The 21,873-nt window shown below is 37.9% G+C and overlaps 1 protein-coding gene across 5 annotated transcripts in view; it reads left to right on the forward strand.

The window, feature by feature from the left end:
• Window positions 1-17,570, forward strand: part of SLC25A27 (solute carrier family 25 member 27) — a 28,493-nt gene extending 10,923 nt beyond the window's left edge. For 2 of the 5 annotated variants that reach the window (XM_032340172.1, XM_032340170.1), the window contains 4 exons: window positions 1,997-2,081; window positions 10,039-10,131; window positions 10,758-10,860; window positions 15,833-17,570. In XM_032340172.1, the coding sequence (XP_032196063.1) occupies window positions 1,997-2,081; window positions 10,039-10,131; window positions 10,758-10,860; window positions 15,833-15,904 (353 nt within the window). In that variant the 3' untranslated portion in view covers window positions 15,905-17,570. Of the gene's footprint in view, window positions 1-1,996; window positions 2,082-10,038; window positions 10,132-10,382; window positions 10,449-10,757; window positions 10,861-15,832 lie in introns of those variants that run through there. The other 3 variants (XM_032340171.1, XM_032340174.1, XM_032340173.1) reach the window with 3 other exon arrangements.
• The last annotated feature ends 4,303 nt before the right edge of the window (window positions 17,571-21,873 follow it).

Below are 21,873 nucleotides of genomic sequence, written 5' to 3' on the forward strand. Positions count from 1 at the left end.
TTGGTGGTTATTTTAATTATCAGGAATCTTTACTGATTGTAGTTTCTCAATTCAGTCCTTCAAAATCTGTTGTAGCTCAGATTTCTCTTCCAGCTTCCAGCTATTTACTCAGCACGTTTATTTGGGTTATCTTGAATATCATCATGCTGTGTCCAAACCAAATTCGTTTATCAAACTACTTGCTCTCCATTCTTCCCAATCTCAAAATACGATATCGTATTTTCTCACTTGAAAGGCAGAAACCTAGGCAAGAGTTTCGTCTCTTTCCTTTCACTTACTCCTGATAACCAATCAGTCACCAAGTCCAACCGCTGTGGACTCTTAGCTGTATCTTGCATCCATCTACTTCTTTTCATCCCTGGAGCCACTCCTTTGTCCTATCTCCTCCTACTGGATTAATACAGAAGCCTCCAGACTGGTCTTTCCATATGTACCCCATGTCCATTTTGTCCCCCCATGCATTGGAAACTGCTGTGACCAAGGTCATCACTTCATCAACTTAGTTAAAACATTCTAAATTAGTCAAATCTCATTTTCACCATCTCCAAAAATGGCAGCTCTGCCATTCAAATTGTTTAAGCTCAAAAAAAATTTTTTTTAAGATTTTAGTTATTATTGACAGAGATCACAAGCAGGCAAAGAGGCAGGCAGAGAGAGAGGAAGGGAAGCAGTCTCCCCACTGTGGGGCTCGATCCCAGGACCCTGGGACCATGACCCGAGTCGAGGGCAGAGGCTTTAACCCACTGAGCCACCCAGGCACCCAAAGCTCAAAAATCCTGTAGTCATCTTTGATTCCTTTCTTTCCCTCTCTCTTCAGTTTGGTGATTCTGCCTTCAAAACCTACCTAGGATCTGACCAGTGCTCCACAACTCCTTTTTCCAAACCATCATCATCTCTCATCAGAATAAATGCAACAGTCTCATCTCTAATCTGTCTTGTCTCCCTGTAGTCTAGTCACAGCAGAACAGCCAGAGTGTCACGTAAATAGTAACCCAGAGTCGTCACCGCTGTGCTCAAAATCCTCCCTTAAAGATCCCATCTTTAAAAATCATATATATCATTCTCCTCCACCTTCTGATATTCTTATCCCCTTTCTTTGCCTTATTTGTCTTCGGAGAGTTATAACTATCGGAAATGCTGTGGTTTATATATTTGCTTACGATCTCATCCCCCAACAAAGAATGAGGATTTTGTTCAGGTTACCCATGGCATTTTTCCCAGCACCTAGAATAATGCCTACTACCATATGGTAGACAGTCACATATTTGGTGAGTGATCAGACGCATCTACCCATTCTTGCTTCTTTACAATTCACTTCCTGTACTTCACTGTAGGTAGTCATTATAAAACTCCAATGTTGTAATATATCACTGCCCTGTGTAAAACTCTTCAACAGCTCTTCATTGTCATTAGAAAAAAATATAAAAAGCTTAATGTAGAATAATGGTCAGGACCGTTTATTTATAAGTGATGGAATTTCATCTCAAGTTACTTAGGATTAGAGAAGGAATTTATCATCTCAAAAACTAAGAAGTCCAGGGGTTGAGCTGATGGTAGGCGATAGCTGGATTCAAATGTTCAAATGGTATAATTGAGTACCTGTCTCTCTTCCTCTTTTCCTCCCCTTTCATCTGTTGGTTGCTTTCCCATGCTTGAGAACGATCATAGTATCTTTCATCCTTGTACACATTCTTACCCCAAGCCTAATCTATTCTTTTTATTTTTTTTCTTGAGAGTGTGTGTGTGTGAGCAAGGGGATGAGAGGGCCAGAAGGAGAGGGAAAGAGAGAGAGAATCTTAAGCAGGCTTCATGCTCAGCGTGGAACCCAACATAGGGCTCGATCTCGTGACCCTGAGATCATGACCTGAGCCAAAATCAAGAGTTGGAGGCTTAACTGACTGAGACACCCAGGTGTCCTAAGCCTAACATATTATTAACATAAAAGACATTCATTGTCAAATGAATATTTCAGCCTCCTTTTTCTTTTTATTGCCAGATTTAACTACTTATGATACAGTGAAACACTATTTGGTACTGAACACTCCACTTGAGGACAATATCATGACTCATGGTTTATCAAGGTAAGTGATTATTTTAGTTTGAATTGTTTTCTGTATCACTTTTCTTCCATATTTGGCACAAATTCTAATCTTTTATCTCCTGTGATTGAGAATCTAGTGACATTACCCTTAGAGAAATGTGATAGTACATTTAAAAAGAAAAATTTTCTTAGAATTTTTTGCAGTTAAAATGGGGAAGAAAGAGACAAAATTGCACAATGTTTCATATTAAACCATCCCAAATATTTGCACCTTGATGGGACCCTCCTGGGGTCAGATCAATTCTGTTGATCAATTCTGCAATTCAATTCCACAGTTAAGTTTGAGCATCTTTTATGATAAAGGCACCTTCAGGGCACTGCAGTGGGTACAAAGGGTAACCCCGGCTTCTTTCTAGACAGTTGAGCAGGGGAAAAACAAGACACATATGAAAACAATATCTAGGGGTGCCTGGGTGACTCACTCAATTAAGCATCTGCCTTTGGCATAGGTCATGATCCCAGGCCTGGGATTTAGTCCTGGTTGTCAGGCTCCCTGCTCAGCGTGGAGTCTGCTTCTCCCTTTCCTTCTACCACTGTCCCTCCCCTGCTAGTGCTCTCTCTCCTTCTCTCTGTCTCAAATAAGTAAATAAAATCTTTAAAAAACAAAAATAATGTATGGTAAATGTTGAAACAAAATGCCTAGTTATGGTACCATTCAGAAGAGGGAGGAAAAAATAACCACTTGGGAAGGGCCTATAAAGGAGCTAGAATTAGGTGTTTTGAAAGGCTATAGCTCTTGACAGAGACAGGAAGTAGAGCACCCCAGCAAGCAGAAGCACCTTATCTCTTCACTGCACAATTTCAAATTATCTATTAGAGTGAGTTACTTTATAGATGTATAGTGTTCTTAACCTTATAGTGATTTCATATAGCTTCTGATCTTATGTCCAAATTCCAGAATGCTTTATGCTATTAGATGATCCCAAAAGTATATTAAGAGTGTTGAACCAATAAGATTTGGAGAGATATAGATATAAGCAATTCCAATTTCAGATTCACCTTAACTTTATATTCCTGGAGTACTTTTTCTTCATTCCTCCACTCTTAAAATAAGTGTGATCTTTAGTGCTACTAGGGCAATCTTTTTATGTGTCTTTGCTTACCATTCTTTTCCATTCCAGATTCTCATCCAGGTGTGTTCACTAGCTACACCATACTTTCTGTAGCCAATAGTTTCCAGAGAAAACTAAGGATTTTGACCTCCTTCCACTTCTTATTTCCATCCTGATAAACATATATATATTTGTGTCTACCCTTGACATATCTCCTGCACTATCTTTGTTCATGCTGTTCATGCTGCCTAGGAGACTTTTGTGTCCAATTGCCACCCAGTAGAGTCACCTTGTAAGACTTCCTCATCTTTCAAGATGCTTCTCTGTTCTGGTGTTATGATCTACTCTAGAAGCAAGACTAGATCTGTCCTATAGTTCCACGATGATATTACCACTCTCTTTCATTGTCTTTCCACCCAGATGGTCTTTGAAATACCACATCTAACCAAAGAATCCTGGATTTCCTGGCAGATGTAAATCTGCTTAACATATACCAAACAGATCTGTCTTGTGGAAAAACGAGATTTCCAGCTGTATATATTCCAGTCCTAATGTGAAATAACTTAGTCTTATTCTTCTCTAATTCAGGTTTTAGGGAAATGAAATGATGGGCATTTGTTTCATTTTTTAGCTGTACCCACTGGATCAGTTTTTTAAATGGGTTGGTATAAATACATGTGTTACATGAGGCAACTCAAAAGTTGCTAACGATGAAATCAAATTGAGTAGGTAAATGGTGCTATGTGGTCTGGAAGTTCTGGATGTGTCCTAGAAGAAAATGAATGCTCCTGGGGATTGTAGCTGTACACCAGAGAGCTTCTTGTGAGCCATCCAACACCTGGGAAAAAGAAATTTGACATAAAGAAAAAGAAATTTGATATAAAGAACAATAAAAACAGTATAAGCTCTGAACTGTGCACTTAAAAATGATTAAAATGGTAAATTGTATGTTGTGTCTGTTTTGCCACAATTTCTAAAAATGGGGTAAATAAGAAGTCCTGGGGTAGGCCAGGAGCAATAAAGAAAAGTGAGGATTTTAGTGAGGTGGGAAGGCAGGTGGCAAGGTATATTAATCAAGGAAGCAGAGGAAAGGTAGAGAGTTGAATTAATCGTCAGGAAATGATATAGAACAGGAAGACCAGGATAACCTTGTTTTTCTTTTTGAAATCATGAGGCTGTTGAGAGGTAAAACTGTGAGAAAGGTGAGTTTACTCTGTGTGAAGATGACCCATGAGCATGATTTAGTTCATCCTTAAGAGGCTGGCTTTCTCTGAAACAGTGCTGATGGGAGTATCTGAAACTGGTCTTACAAATAGCCACTTGACTGCCTGGAGAGATCAGGAGACTCACCAGTCACTTTTTGTCCATTTTCACCTTAGCTGTGTCCTCAGCTTCATCATGTTGTTAACAAGGAGCGATGAAGGCCAATAGTAAAAAGCAGCAATGTCCATTTCAGTGCAAGTAGCTCGGGCAAAATCAATGTTCTTTTTATTGCTCTGTCTTTTCCCTTTGACTCTGGATACCATCTTCCTTGAGGCCTCCTGAATACATTATTCTCCTTTAGTATTTATTTTTTAAAGAAGTCTAGCCAGATTACACTATATCCTTAGGTGTTGGTTAAGAGGTTTCTGTGTGAAAATATTAAGGTATATTAAAATCAGTGGCATTAAACTTCCAAAGAATAGAAACCAATAGGAAAGAATATAAAAAGAGCAGTAGTGTACACATACTGGAATGTATGTGGTGAAACGAGATCTTTCCACATAGACAATGACTTGTGTGGGCAGAGACCCAAGGATGTTATATGCACAGTTGGGTCTTTTGCTATAATACGAAATAGGTTATATGGGTTTCTTTCCTTGAATTCAAGTATTTCTAAAGTAATTTTCTCCTTTGAATTATAAATCCTGACCTGAAAGTGGTGGACAGAGTCTGAGTACTTTATGCTACAGCAGTTTAGAGTAAGAGAGAATATGAAGATTCCTAAGGTAGCTTCAACTTCCCTGCCATAGAGTTTTCAGAGCCTTCAAAAGCCTTGGCGTAGAAATCAGTAGTCCTTGTCTTTGTGAGGTATTTGATGTCCCAGAGGATCTAAAAGTTTTCCACAGTTTTCCTTTCCAGTTTTGCATTAGTCAGACATAAGCTGTTATTCAGGCTGCCTTGATCCCAGTTTCTATAGATTCAGCTGCTGGGATGAGGGACTTCATACTCCTTGACTCAGGGCAACTACCCTTTTTCTCATCATAGGTCTTTCTTGTGGAAAAGTTTAAAGCAGCTCGTGAGTTTTCAGTTTGTGGAAATGCATCCTCTGAATTGCCTTGCATACCCACAAGTATAATGAACTGCTAGTGATTTCTTAACTTCTTTTTTTTATATAAGATTTTATTTATTTATTTGACAGATAGAGATCACAAGTAGGCAGAGAGGCAGGCAGAGAAAGAGAGAGGAGGAAGCAGGTTCTCCGCTGAGCAGAGAGCCTGATGCGGGGCTCGATGCCAGGACCCTGGGATCATGACCTGAGCCGAAGGCAGAGGCTTTAACCCACTGAGCCACCCAAGCACCCCTGATTTCTTAACTTCTTAGTCACTCATTTATAGAATTGCAATTGACTCTGCCATAGATTGACCACAGAGAGCCATTTTGTCTCTTCAGAGGAATTGACAAGCCTTTTTCAAGAAGGAGCAAGTAACATTGTTGAACAAAGGAAGAAGGGATAAACAGAAACTTATTGGACCTTATGCCTGAGAGTAGACTGAAGGAAAAACAGGAATTTTCCAATTAGACGGGGGTGTAGGCATAGAGGTGTTGCATAGTACGGTAAATATAGAGCTACACTTAGTCATGTTGTTAAAGCATAGTGGGTGAGAGAGATATGATCTTGGAGTAATATGTATGACAATTAGTGTGTGAGCTAAATCAGGTAATGGGGAATGAGTCTTAGCTGCCTTTAAGTAGGGAAAAATGACATAATTGGATTTCTATTTTGATCCCTTAGGATAGGGAGAAGAAGGTAAGATTATATGCAAATGGAATAGCTTAGTGAAATGAGGCTTAAATAGTGGTCAAAGTGAATTTTTTGTTGGTTAAATATTAAGCAAATAAGGTGATTCCCCTGCCCAAGATCCTATCAGTGACTTCTGTTCACAACTAGAATAAAATCACACCCCTTCAATAGCCTTCATGGGCTGATCTCTGCCTGCTTCTTCAGTCTTTCCTCTGGCTGGACCCCTTCAGGATGCCTCCGCCAGGTCGGCTGCTTTCTCTCTCTTCAGCCCACGTTGGCCATTTCTGCCTCAGGGCTTTTCCTGAGGGCTTTTCCTTGAGCTGTTCCTCTGGTGGGCAACATTCTTCCTCCATGTCTTTACATCCTTGCTCCACTCCACTCTGTTGTCACTCAAGAGCCTCTCCGCGGTGGCCTGTCATCCACTTACTCCCTATCATGCTATCCAGTTTTATTTTGTTCGTAGCACTTACCGGCATTTAAAATGAATTCATTTCTTCTCTGCCTCTTCCCAAGTAAGGGCCTCAGGGACAGGACTGTGTGTTTCCTCTTCATTGCCTAGAAGAGTGCCTGTCACCAGTAGGTGTTCAATGTCTATTTGTTGCCTGGACATTCTTTTTTTTTTTTTTTAATAAATTTTTAATTTTTAATTTTTTATAAACGTATATTTTTATCCCCTGGGGCACAGGTCTGTGAAACGCCAGGTTTACACACTTCACAGCACTCACCATAGCACATACCCTCGCCAATGTCCATAACCCCACCCCCCCTTCTCCCAACCCCACTTCCCCCAGCAACCCTTAGTTTGTTTTGTGAGATTAAGAGTCACTTATGGTTTGTCTCCCTCCCAATCCCATCTTGTTTCATTTATTCTTCTTCTACCCCCTTAACCCCCCATGTTGCATCACGACTTCCTCATATCAGGGAGATCATATGATAATTGTCTTTCTCCGCTTGACTTATTTCACTAAGCATGATACGCTCTAGTTCCATCCATGTTGTAGCAAATGGCAAGATTTCATTTCTTTTGATGGCTGCATAGTATTCCATTGTGTATATATACCACATCTTCTTTATCCATTCATCTGTTGATAGACATCTAGGTTCTTTCCAAAGTTTGGCTATTGTGGACATCGCTGCTATAAACATTCGGGTACACGTGCCCCTTCGGATCACTACGTTTGTATCTTTAGGGTAAATACCCAGTAGTGCAATTGCTGGATCATAGGGTAGTTCTATTTTCAACATTTTGAGGAACCTCCATGCTGTTTTCCATAGTGGTTGCACCAGCTTGCATTCCCACCAACAGTGTAGGAGGGTTCCCCTTTCTCCGCACCCTCGCCAGCATCTGTCATTTCCTGACTTGTTGATTTTAGCCGTTCTGACTGGTGTGAGGTGGTATCTCATTGTGGTTTTGATTTGTATTTCCCTGATGCCGAGTGATATGGAACACTTTTTCATGTGTCTGTTAGCCATCTGGATGTCTTCTTTGCAGAAATGTCTGTTCATGTCCTCTGCCCATTTCTTAATTGGATTATTTGTTCTTTGGGTGTTGAGTTTGCTAAGTTCTTTATAGATTTTGGACACTAGTCCTTTATCTGATATGTCATTTGCAAATATCTTCTCCCATTCTGTCAGTTGTCTTTTGGTTTTGTTAATTGTTTCCTTTGCTGTGCAAAAGCTTTTGATCTTGATAAAATCCCAATAGTTCATTTTTGCCCTTGCTTCCTTTGCCTTTGGAGATGTTCCTAGGAAGATGTTGCTGCAGCTGAGGTCGAAGAGGTTGCTGCCTGTGTTCTCCTCAAGGATTTTGATGGATTCCTTTCTCACATTGAGGTCCTTCATCCATTTTGAGTCTATTTTTGTGTGTGGTGTAAGGAAATGGTCCAGTTTCATTTTTCTGCATGTGGCTGTCCAATTTTCCCAAGACCATTTATTGAAGAGGCTGTCTTTTTTCCATTGGACATTCTTTCTTGCTTTGTCAAAGATTAGTTGACCATAGAGTTGAGGGTCTATTTCTGGGCTTTCTATTCTGTTCCATTGATCTATGTGTCTGTTTTTGTGCCAGTACCATGCTCTCTTGATGATGACAGCTTTGTAATAGAGCTTGAAGTCCGGAATTGTGATGCCACCAACTTTGGCTTTCTTTTTCAATATTCCTTTGGCTATTCGAGGTCTTTTCTGGTTCCATATAAATTTTAGGATTATTTGTTCCATTTCTTTGAAAAAGATGGATGGTACTTTGATAGGAATTGCATTAAATGTGTAGATTGCTTTAGGTAGCATAGACATTTTCACAATGTTTATTCTTCCAATCCAGGAGCATGGAACATTTTTCCATTTATTTGTGTCTTCCTCAATTTATTTCATGAGTACTTTATAGTTTTCTGAGTATAGATTCTTTGCCTCTTTGGTTAGGTTTATTCCTAGGTATCTTATGGTTTGGGGTGCAAGTGTAAATGGGATTCACTCCTTAATTTCTCTTTCTTGTGTCTTGTTGTTGGTGTAGAGAAATGCAACTGATTTCTGTGCACTGATTTTATATCCTGACACTTTACTGAATTCCTGTACAAGTTCTAGCAGTTTTGGAGTGGAGTCTTTTGGGTTTTCTATATGTAGTATCATATCATCTGCGAAGAGTAATAGTTTGACTTCTTCTTTGCCAATTTGGATGCCTTTAATTTCCTTTTGCTGTCTGATTGCTGAGGCTAGGACTTCTAGTACTATGTTGAATAACAGTGGTGATAATGGACATCCCTGCCATGTTCCTGACCTTAGCGGAAAAACTTTCAGTTTTTCTCCATTGAGAATGGTATTTGTGGTGGGTTTTTCATAGACGGCTTTGATAATATTGAGGTATGTGCCTTATATCCCTACACTTTGAAGAGTTTTGATCAGGAAGGTATGCTGTACTTTGTCAAATGCTTTTTCAGCCTCTATTGAGAGTATCATATGGTTCTTCTTCTTTCTTTTATTGATGTGTTGTATCACATTTATTGATTTGCGGATGTTGAACTAACCTCGCAGCCCTGGAATAAATCCCACTTGGTCGTGGTGAATAATCCTTTTAATGAACTGTTGAATCCTATTGGCTAGTATTTTGGTGAGAATTTTCGCATCTGTGTTCATCAAGGATATTGGTCTATAGCTCTCTTTTTTGATGGGATCCTTGTCTGGTTTTGGGATCAAGGTGATGCTGGCCTCATAAAATGAGTTTGGAAGTTTTCCTTCCATTTCTATTTTTTGGAACAGTTCAGGAGAATAGGAATTAATTCTTCTTTAAATGTTTGGTAGAATTCCCCCGGGAAGTCGTCTGGCCCTGGGCTTTTGTTTGTTTGGAGATTTTTGATGACTGTTTCAATCTCCTTACTGGTTATGGGTCTGCTCAGGCTTTCTATTTCTTCCTGGTTCAGTTGTGGTAGTTTATATGTTTCTAGGAATGCATCCATTTCTTCCAGATTGTCAAATTTGTGGGCGTAGAGTTGCTCATAGTATGTTCTTATAATTGTTTGTATTTCTTTGGTGTTAGTTGTGATCTCTCCTCTTTCATTCATGATTTTATTTATTTGGGTCCTTTCTCTTTTCTTTTTGATAAGTCTGGCCAGGGGTTTATCAATCTTATTAATTTTTTCAAAGAACCAGCTCCTAGTTTCGTTGATTTGTTCTATTGTTTTTTTGGTTGGACATTCTTTTTAATTTTTGTTTTTTCTATCTCTTTAATGATTTCATTAAGCATTGATTTTAAGCAAAAATAAGATTATTATAAAGAATAATACAATAATATATTTAGTATTCCATTCTTTCTAAATATCAGATTTCCTTTTCTTACAATTTAGAAATTGCTATATTTATTATCCTTCAAATTCATTTATTTGTATTTATAGTTTATGTTCTGGACTGGTAGCTTCTATTCTGGGAACACCCGCTGATGTCATCAAAAGCCGAATAATGAATCAACCACGAGATAAACAAGGAAGGTAGATAGAAAGTCTTCACTCTCCGTGTGTTCAAATGTCCTTAATAATAATGTTCCTTAAAGATGTTTCCTTGCATTTACTCTTGATAGAAATGTATCTGTGTGATCACATGTTCAGCCAGCAAACTGTTTTTATGTAATTATCTGCTCTTTGTCTGATGGAAAAGTACTGTGCATTTGGGGATATAAGCTAATTTAATGATCATATTATTTAGACACAAGGTATTTATTGTGATTTTATTGTTTTCAAAGAGTTTATGAAAATATACTCTGCTGAGAATTTACAGAGCACTTTCTTCAGAAGCTTATGACTTACAGGTAACATGGAGAATTTGATTTGATATAAAACAGTATGTTCTGTCTGGAAGAGATCAGGTGGAGTGAATTCTAAAAATAAGACTAAGGGTGGGATGAATCCGAAGAGTCAGACGTAGACACCTAAAGAAATTCTCTTTAAACTCAAAAGAGGTGATTTCTATATACTGAGCCACAAATATTACTTGTTCTAAATTAGCAGAAAATGTTTAAGTTTCCTTATAGTAAGTTTCCTTTATTTTTTAATTTATGATTTATTTATACACTATTTACACACAAGAAATTTAGCAGAACTGTCTTCTTCCTTTTTAGGGGACTTTTGTATAAATCATCAACGGACTGTTTGATTCAGGCTGTTCAAGGAGAAGGATTCATGAGTCTATATAAAGGCTTTTTACCATCTTGGCTGAGAATGGTAACGTCAGGTTTTTCCTTCTTTTGTTTTTGTATTCTTTGCACTTAAATTGCTTTTAATCTACAAATATTTTCCCCTTTCTCTTTCGGTTTTTAGCATGGCTCTGCCTTTCTCTCTTTTTTATATCTCTTTTTGTTTTCTTTTTACCTCTCCTCAGAGTCTTATTACCTTCCCAGATGGATTAAAGTAATACAATTCAGTTACTATTCAGAAATGAAAAGGTTGACATTCTGTTGTTATTAAGTCAGTGGATAGGGTTTTCTGCAATGTAAAACCTTTAGTAGTCCATTTAGCCAAAGTATCGTACGTTTGGAACAGGTATTAAGATTTTATACTAGATACTGTTCCTATGAAAATCTTGCTGTTTCAAACAAAATTTGTTACTTTGCTGGCACATGTTGCATTATCCATTAATACTCATTACCACAAAACTTAGTTTGGTAAGAAAGCATTATGTCATTTTTATTTGATCAGTATATTACTTTTTACTGAGGTAAACTAAGATGTAGAATTAAATAGACTTATTCAAGTAACATAAGATACATAATACAAATAAGGTACTCAAGTATTTTGTAAGGTAGAACACATTTGAAAGACTGAACGAGTCATGGGTTTAGAAATTCCAACAATCAACGCTCTACACAATATAATAACATTAATTGAGCACCTATGCCACGCAAAGCCCTGTACCCAGTGCCTGGCTTGGGGATGAACAGAAGAGTCTCAACCCCTGCTGTAGTGCTGGAGCTTCTAGTTTGGAAAAGCCAGACACTGAATACAAAACTAGAAGTGATGAGTGGTCAGGCAGAGTGCCTGGTACTATGAAAATATATAGCAAGCACATATAGCCTAGGCTTGGAGATTAGGAGCAGCTCCGTGGAAAATGGACTCTAAAATTGAGTCTGAAGAATGAGTAGGATTTGCCAGGTAAAAAGAGAGGAAAAAACGTTCTAGGTAGAGGGAACAGTTGGAGTGGACAGAAAACTTGATGAGTTCAGGGAATTGAAGGAAACCCACAGGCCAAGGCATGGAGACATGGAGGAAAGAGGAACAAGGTGAGGCCAGTTTGGGAAGGGCTATAAGACCCATAAGAGTGAAGGGCACCAGTTTGATGACATGTGTATTTTTAAAAGATCATTCCAGCTGCAGTGTGGGTTGGGGAAAGGCCAGGAGTAGTAGTAGGTGAAACATAATGATAGCTTGCATGAAAGTATGACAAGGAGGACAGAAAAAGACAGATTCAAAAAATAATTTAGGGGAAGTAGCAAGGAGCTAGAAGCATGACTGGATGGGGAGGGGAAAATTGTCAGAGAAGACAAGGAAAGTTGGACTTCATTCCTAGATTCCCAACCTGAGCAACAGATGATGTAATTTCCTAACATGGGATCATTTGTAGGGAAGATCTTGTGGTAGAATAGCAAGCTTAGTTCTAAATTTGTTGAGTTTTGGGTATTTGTAGGACATCTAAGAACAGATTCTAAATGGCTCCTTCATATGTTGATCTGGATCTTACAGAGCATATGGGGGTGGAGCTTTAGAGGTGAGCACCATCTGCATACAGAAAGGAATTGAAGTTCTGGGAATAAATGACAGCACCAAGCAATAGTCGGTATCCATAAACATGGAGTTAATAGCCAAAGCCCTTAGCAATATCTGAAGCAAATGTGTACCCAAGTGTAAAACCTTATTTTGATTGTGTTGGTTATACCTTGAAATGATCTCAAATCTGTGAATATTTCTTAATGGAAAGGAAAATTTTGATTTGGCCTGCATATCGTAAGTGCTGATGGCACTAAGGAATAAGATGTTTTGCATGAGAGCAGCTTATAAAAGGATAGAAAAGATAGACATGTAAGTAGCTAAAATTATAGAAATAATAAAGCCAATATTATTAAATCACTTGGTATTAGCACCAACACTGTGCTAATCATTTTCATGGCTTACCTCACTGAATTCTCCCAACAATCTCTTCAGTAGGTTATTATCATATCTCTTTTACAGAGGAGGAACAAAAGTTTAAAACATCTAAATAACTCAGCCAGTTTAGCTGGTTACTACTTTATCAAGTCAGGGAATCAAACCCAGGCTCCAGAGGACATGGTCTTTGTGAGCAGGTTGTATTAAATGCTCTACTCGTGGTGAACAAAACATGGTGAGAACATGGGTAGTAAAGTAAAAATTGGCTTTACCTGTTTAGGAAGTCACAAAGTCTTTCACAGAGATGATGTCTGATCTGAGCTTTGAAAGACCAGTCGGCATTTAACAAGAAAGGCATGAAGGAGTGATGTGAACACAGGCATCAAGTCGTGTGTACCCAGTAGGTTTGGACAACCGCAGAAAATTCAGTGTAGCTGGAGAACAGGTCCTCAGAGAGGATGTGGTGGGGCAAAATTCTAGAGAAGAAGTTAAGGACCAGGTTAAGAAGGACCTTGTGGGGGCAAGTTTAATGGTTTAGGTGGAACCTGTAGTCAGCAAGCAGCTGTTTAATAGTGGGAGCAAGGTACTAAGGTTTGTTTGGGTACAGGATTACTTTGGCAGCAATGTAGAAGATACACTGACAGCTAGAACCCAAGAAAGGAAGTTTTGGCAGTAGCCTAACCTGAAAATGATTATAAAAATGGAGAGAAGGCAGATTCTAGGGCCATTTATGGTTAACTCCACAGGATTTAGTAATTGACTCTGTGTAGCTGATGGGGGAGGAAAGGGAGGAAATGGGACTTTCATATTTCTAGTGTGGGAGACTATAAGGATGGTGAGACCATTGATGGAAAACAGAATCAGAGTCAAGAGGTATGAGGACAGGGAGAATAAGACAAAAGAATACTGAGACAATTTGACCCATTCTCTTTATGCATGAGACTCAGGAAGTACAAGTGAGGGGAAAAAAAAGAGAGTACTTCATGTATGATAGACACTGTGCTAAGCTGTTTACACATATTTTTTTAAGTCTTGTAAGAGCCCAGTAAAACAGGTGGTGTTATCCTCATTTTTCAGATGAGAAAACCATGGCTCCAAATATAAGAAACTTGCTCAAGTTCATACAGCCGGTGTGTGGCAGAGCTGGGAACAGACCACAGGTCTGTTGAGTTCTAAACCCATGCTCCTAACTAATACAATGTGCAGAATGTCTTGAGATCCTGCGGCTAGCTATAAAAGTTGTCTGGGGAAAGGGATAGTGTGTAGTGGTAAAGAGATGTTGCTAGAGAAAGTCTGGCTAACCACCAAAGGTCGCCAAGGTGGCACTGCCTTGTTGATGTGTCACAGTACATGACCATGACCTTAAAAGCTGAGTCATGGGCACTTCCAAGTAAACTAGCCTTGCAAATACAGATTTCACCCTCAACCGAACTCACTGAAACTGATGATCAGACCACAGCATTGGCTCATTCACATTGAGAAACACACTTGGCAAGTGATCCAGATGCTAAAGTCCTCTCAACAGTGTGCTTCCTCCTAAATTTAAGTCATCTGTGAAGGCAAGTTATAATCAGAAGTTTGCTTACTACACACGGAATAATAACAGGAAGAGCTTATTCGTAATCTTAGTATTTAAGAATATCCAAAAGCCCTTAATGTTCAGCCCCACAGTAAAAGGCATGGAGAAAGACTCTTGTTTTTCCAGCAGTTATAGCAAGAGGCAGACCAGAGCAGACAACATGGAGTCATACATTTGCATTATTTACAGCAGTGTAACTATGCTAGGGAAGAAAAAAACACAGAGGCTCAGTATATGCCATTTGTATACTACCCCGTTATTGGCTGTATGATCTCCCTGTTTAACTTCTATTCATAACCCAACTAAACTCAACCCCAGTCCCTCCCACTAGGTAAGGGTAGTGCGACCTTGCTTTGCTCACTCACTAATTAATATTTACTTCATTTGCCTACAGAAGCCTGACCACCCGAGTAGCTAGGAATGATTATATAATCCACTCTTAGCTGAGACCTCTATTCCTTGATCTGATGGCAGTTATATCACTGGCTCACTTCATTTTTCATATTCTTTATTTTGTCCATGTCTCCCATATGGTTAACTAACCAACATGTGTTCTCCTAAATCCACTGGTAAAGTCTCAGTCTCCCAATATAACACACTCAATATTTCCAAACACAGTACATAAATACTGCTTCACAAACTCTCTAACCAAATACATTTTATATTCTAATTGCTCAAGCTTCTTTTTTGACTCTAGTTGGATAGTTTCTTTCTGATCAATATTACCTGTCACCTATGAACCAAACCAGACAGGACCGGGATCCAAAATATCCCTCCTCTGATGATACTTCCAGTGTTTCCTCTGCTACTTCCTTCCTTGTCTTTGATGTTTTTATCTTCCTTTGTTGAAAAGCCCTCATCCCCTTATAATTCCTTTTGATGTGGTTATACCTTTATTCAAGTTAGTCAAGTCTTTCTGAGCTGGAAACTCTTTTCCCTATTTTATATTAAATTTTATAACCACTTTGTAATACATTAGGTGTTGAGCTTCTGATCTAACTCTCAAAGGATAATCTTTCATCTTCACTTGCAAGTTCTTAACTGACTCCCTGTCACGCTTTACAATCTACACACAGAGGAGCCCAGCCTAAAATTCAGGCATGCCGAGTCCCAGCCTCTTAGCAGGGAAGGGTTCAGTAGAAGGAACCCTGGAATGCAAGCCAGAAGCCTGTTCTCTAGCTACTCAACATGTTGATAGCTTTTTGATTGCTAAGCCTCAGTGTCCTCATCTGTAAAATAGGGGTATCATTACCTTTCCTTTCTGTTGTAAAGTGTTCAGAGAAATCTATGAGAAATAAGACATGAAAATACTTTGTTAATTATAAAGTGCTCTATTAAGGTGAAATACCAAAATATTTATTTTCAGCCTAAGTGGATTCAAAATGACTTTGTCATTCAGAGATGTATGAATGCATAAATGTAGAATATTCATAATCACTTTGAAATATGCACTAACTTCTTTGGTTAATCTTTCAGACCCCTTGGTCACTGGTGTTCTGGCTTACTTATGAAAAAATCAGAGAGATGAGTGGAGTCAGTCCATTTTAAGCCCTTAAAGATGCAGCCCTTAAAGATACAGTGTTCAGTATCATTGAAATGTGGGCATCTACAACACACACCCCTATTATTTCTACCTCTTTAGGAAGACACCTTACTCCACAAAGACTGTGATTTATAGGGGCAGCACTTTATTTTTCTCTGGAAACCCAAGTTCTCTTTGACTCCTCTTTTTGTTCAAAAGCAATCTGGTTGGATTACACAAGGCTACCCAATGAGACCTGGCACAGAATTTTCAAGAAGATTTGAATCCTGAGCACTCATCTTACGAGAGAAGATTTGACCTTTGAGATGCTTTTCTATGCTGAGGAGCCTACTTAGAGGTGCCAAAAGGGAGACAGCATCTCAGACCTGAAGTAGACTACAGGAATCTGGAAGAACACATACAGACATAGTGATTCAGAAATATATTTAAACTGTTGTCAGTATTTTCAATGGAAATTTGATGATTCCTTTTTCTGTTGTTAAAGTGCATATACTGTAAATTAAAGGGAGGTGAATGAAAATTCATGAATAAACATTTTGAATTTCCCTAGTAGTGAAGGAAGTTGATGTACCTTTTCTTGCCAAGAGGATGAAAAACATCAAGTTGAGATGATGTTTGGATTTCCAGGAGAGAAGCTTCTTTCTGTCAGTGTCCCATCTTCAGTTAGGTCTGTATTATTGGCTAGCACTCTACTGCACATGCTAAGGACTTCCCGACAGCCACGGGAGTCTTGATGAACACCAAGTAGAGTGTGCTTTGTTACATACGCTGTTGCAACTAGAGTTTGCCGCTAGCCCCCAAGAAGCTCGATATATAAAAAATGCTGCTTGTTTGATTAAAGCTTAGGCGGGTAGGTCCTGTTCATAAAGTAACCTGTTATTATCAGCCTTTCCGGGGCATTTCCAAAGCAAGGCTGAGATGAGGTCAGCCAATTTGGACAGGCATCCTTTCTCATCTCCTTCCCTAACACTAAGGGCCAGAGAGAGAGGGAGCGAACTCAGAAATCACACTTGAAGATGTCTCTATCCTGAATCTTACTCAGTTTTGACAAAGTTTCTTGCCTAAATAGTGATAAGTATAAACTGCCTATAGTGTACATTTATGTCTCCAATCATGGAATCAAACCCATTTTCTTATTTTAGAAAGGTGAGAGATTTCTTCAGATTGACCTGTATGCCACCTGTTCCCCCAACCTCAGACAGTGGGCATTTCTGGAGGGATGGATAGAGTTGTGGGTAGAGGCTGTAACTGCCAATGTAGGAAAGCTCAAAAAGCTTAGACCCAAGAAACACCTTGGAGTTAACCAGAGTTTGTTACAGACATAGATGATGTTGAACAAAAAAAGTTTACATGTGCCCTGTGGTTGCACTACTGTATAATCACTGCCATTTAAAAGGGGAATTATACTTTAGAATATATTTTAATGTGATGTACTAATATGCAGTGGCTTGTTGTTTTTCTATGGAATTTTCAGAATGTGGAGTTCAACCAAAATCTGTTGGTGGTCTACTTTTCCATTCCATCTGTCAATCTGTAAGAATTGAGTTGTTAAATATATTTAAAATAATATGTATTTAAATCCCCACATGTTCTGCATTGGGACCACTTTTGGGAACTCTTTGGGTTTTCATGTTTTATAACCTTTAAAATTGAGTAAAGATTGGATCAAAATATACCAACTGGACCACAAAAAAATTTATTTAGCTTTATTCTTCAAGGGGCATGGGGTGAAAACACTGCTTTTAATTACTGAGACTGTTCCTTAATATCTGGATTTAACATGAATAGTTGGAATTTTTTAACCTGAAGTGACTCCTTGGGATCATCTGGTTTAACCCTCTCATTTTACATGTTATGAAACAGAGGCCCGGAGAGGTAGAGCTGCTTATGCTCATAGGTTACTTCATAGCAGAGCCTGGATAAAAATACAGACTTTCTAACTATTATTATTATTATTAGTGGGAGTTACTATATACGAATTAGGTACATAGTCAATACTTTGTTTTCTTCACAACAACCCAGTCCAGTGCTCTTGAATCTTCCAAAACCAGATTTTTCTCTATAGCATTTTTCTGTCTTACACATTTTAAATAAATTTGAATTGTCTTCAACACAAATTTTAGAATGGAGTCACCACACCTTAGCTTGAGCCTGAAGAACCACCATCTGATCAAATCCTTTATATCTAACACATATGTCTCTTCACATTTCATAATTTTCCAGTGAAGTCATATCCATTAATGTGTCTTGGAATTTTGATCTGTCTTTGCCAACTTAAAATCATCTTGATCCTCTTCAAAATAATCCACAATAAATAAGAGTAAAAATTTCAGTAATTTTGTATCCATACTAAAAGACTTAACCATTTCAATCTCACTTGTTGATTATAATACTACTAAATATACTATTTATCCTCACTAATGAATACCTAGCATTTAAGTTGGTTTTGCTTAGCTTCCACATTTTTCTCTTCTGAATGATTTTTTTCTCATTGAAAAATAGTTATTTTTAGTTATATACAATTGTTTTTATATGTATAAGGGAATTAACATACCTATCTAAATAGAGATAACCTATCTTAAATGTGCTTTTAGTAAGGAATAAAGAGTCTATCAAATGCTCCATGTCCCAGTTCATTATAAGCTGCTAATGGTAAGACCATGTCTTATTTTTATATAAATCTTTACTCTCATTAGTAGCATTTCTTTGCTGTTAGGTACGCAACAAAAATTAATTACAGTTATATATAACATAAGTCAGTTTTGTCTTCATTATTTCAAGAATCTATCATAGACTAGTCTGAAATTTATTTCACTTTGCTAAGGAAAAAGAAATAATTCAGAGAGATTTTAAATGTAAAAACAAAACAAAAAAAAGCTGTTCTGTCTTCACCTTTTTAAGCACAACCATTTATTTACATCTGAAATAGTTTATATGTTCCTCTTGTTAATGAAAACAGATTCTTTCAGAACCTCCCCGAGGGTAAAATGTGTATTTTAATTTAATACATGATGGTTAAAAAATTGAAGGGAGGTAATTAATTCTCTTCCCTCCAGTTAAACCAGGACTCTTTAAAAATGATTACCAAACAAATATATATTATTATTAAATGCCTGGTAATGTGGAGGACAGATTGAGCCTGAATTCTAATTAATCTATCTAATTCTATCTATCTAAATTCTATCTAATTCGTGACTAGCATAAGTATTAGCAAGTCCTTCCATTTCTCTTTATTTCCATTTCTTTATATTATGAAATGACTGAACTCTAGAATCCTCTAGAATCTTAACTTGCATATTCTTGAAGGTGGGCATTATATTGATGTCATGGGGAAAGAAAAGAGGATTTAAAAAAATGTGTGGGGATTTGCTTTTCCCTGGATTTGATTAACTTCTCATATCTGAAACTCAGTTAAGGTTTATGCAGACCTTAAAGTATAACACAAACTTCTTTATATGGGTGGCCTGTCTCACAAGAAAATCCTGCCTCACAGAGTAGTGGAGTCCTCTTGGTTCAGACAACTCTGGACATGTTACTAAGTTCTTGCCTTCAACAACTCCTCATATACAATAAAAAAGAAAATTTTTAATACCACACCCAGGAACTTCTCATTCTGACTCCAAGCCATGTTCCTACTCTTTGCATTTCGCTACATACCTGCACTCAACCTCCTTGCAAATGCAGTGCTCCACTTTGTTCTCTGGGGATGCTCTTCACTTGGCTGCTTCTCATGCAGTGTTCCTGCGGTACTCCCCACCTAACTCTGCTCCCATCACTCCCCGCCCCCCATTCATGCTCATTTTTGGGTTAAAGCCTACTTTAGTATCTAGAATGATCTCAGAAGACTTCCACATTTTCAACACCTCTCTGCTCCTACTGCTTTCCCTACTGAGGATATGTGTCTGTATATATGGATTTATGCCTGCTTCTCCCATACAGAATGAATTGCTTGCAAGCAAGGACCTTGTCATACATCTGTTAACCTTAAAACTTCAAACAGAAGCTGCTCAGGAGGTATTTGTTGCATTCAGAGATTTTTTTAGGGGGTGGAGAGAGAAAAACATTTCTGCACACATGATAAAGTCCTATGTTGTTTTTCTCCTACCTTCAGAATAATTATGCTGGGTTAGTAACATGTGATTTCATGAGATTCTTTACCATACTAGCTGCTTAACTGCATTTTCAAAAGATCATGTGTGCTTAACATATGTAATTGTTATAATGTTAAGAAGTATTCCACAGCTTAATAGCTATTCCACAAAAAAATTGAGAATATAATAGGTTAATACAAAATATTAATATTATTAATTAGTTAATAATTAATAATGTGACCAGGTTATACTATTCTTCCTTTTACAGTGTGTATGAAAGTTACATCACTATTTTGGCCTTCATTGGTAGCATACAAATGCACATTTACCCACTCAATTGTTTTATTATTTCTGGATTGTGAAGAATACGTGATTATTTTTCTCTTCCCATACTTTACCCCCAACAGGCTGCTGTGATTGTCAACAGCAGCAGGAGCCACTTTGAAGGTTTGATAAAAGCAGATGAAGATGCTTAAAGATGTCTGTTGGCTGAAAATATCTGGTAACAGAAATATATGTGAGTAAATATAGTGCATTATCCTGATTTTTAAAATAAATCTTTAAGAATGCCTGATTGGTTGTGAAAGGTTTTGTTTTGTCCTGGTATGGTTTCATCCTGATGTATTTTTAAGTGAAAATGGTCATAACAAATCTAGAGATAATTTTTAAGCTTTAATCTTTACTTTTCACAATTGAAATAGAAGCTGACTTAATTTAGGGATCAGATTTTAAGCCTTTACATTAGCAAAAAAAGAATCCTTATGCCTTGTCAATATAAATTCATTAATTTATAATAACTCCATCTTTGCATTTAATCCAGTCCTATTAATCTAGTTCTGCTGTGACTAATAAAGATTGACAACTGGTAATTCCGGTGATGGGCATCTCCCTGACTGAGGATAGAGGAGGAAGGTAACACCGAAATTCCTTGAAACACTGAAGAATTGTTCTCCTTTTTGAATACCAAATTCTACTTTGATTTCCATAATACTTTTCCCTCCTCTTGCTTACTATTTTTCAGTCTCTGTTGGCCATTTCTTTGCTGCATTGTACTTAAATTTCGGTTCTTTGAGGTTCTGTTCTTGGCCCTTTTGTCCCTTTTCACTCTCTTTCTCTAGGAAGAGTCCCGCAGTTCTGTGACTTCAGCTACTACACTTACACTGGTAATTCCCAAACATTCACCATTGCTCAGTAAATGGTAGATGTTGCCATTATCTGTGTTTTTGGCCCTTACACAGTTCTCAGGCTTTAGGCATGTTTTCTCAGTTGTCAACTATATACCTCCTCCAGGATGGCCACAGTCCTTGTGAGCTGACATCTCCCACTATTACAAAAACTGTTGCACAAATTTTGTACAAATATCATACAAGCTTCTGTATAAATATTGTACAAAAATATTTGTACAAAAAATATTGTACAAATCCTTCTTCCCTGCCCTTTAAAATCTGGTCCTGCTCCGGGATTCTCTGTTGCACTACAAACTCACTAATGCAGCCAAGAAACCTCAGGACAGCCTTGACTTCTCATTCGTTTTTTGTTTGTTTGTTTGTTTTTAACTTATCGTCCAAAATGCTTAAACCCATTTATAAAAAAAGACAACTACAGACCAATGTCTCTTAGGAACATAGATGCAAAAAAATTCATGAGTACTACTTCATACCTATTGGACGGCTATTAACAACAACAGAAAATAACAAGCATTGGTGAGAATATGGAGAAATTGGAACCCTTGGGCATTGCTGGTGAGAATGTAAAATACTGCAGCTACTATATAAAACAGTATAAGGTTTCCTCAAAAAATTAAATGTAGCATTATCATGTGACCCAGCTGTCCGCTTGTAGGTAAACAGGCTAGGAAATGAAAGCAAGGACTTGGACAGATA

Source organism: Mustela erminea, chromosome 4, assembly GCF_009829155.1.
Source record: "Mustela erminea isolate mMusErm1 chromosome 4, mMusErm1.Pri, whole genome shotgun sequence".
Taxonomy (NCBI): Eukaryota; Metazoa; Chordata; class Mammalia; order Carnivora; family Mustelidae; genus Mustela; species Mustela erminea.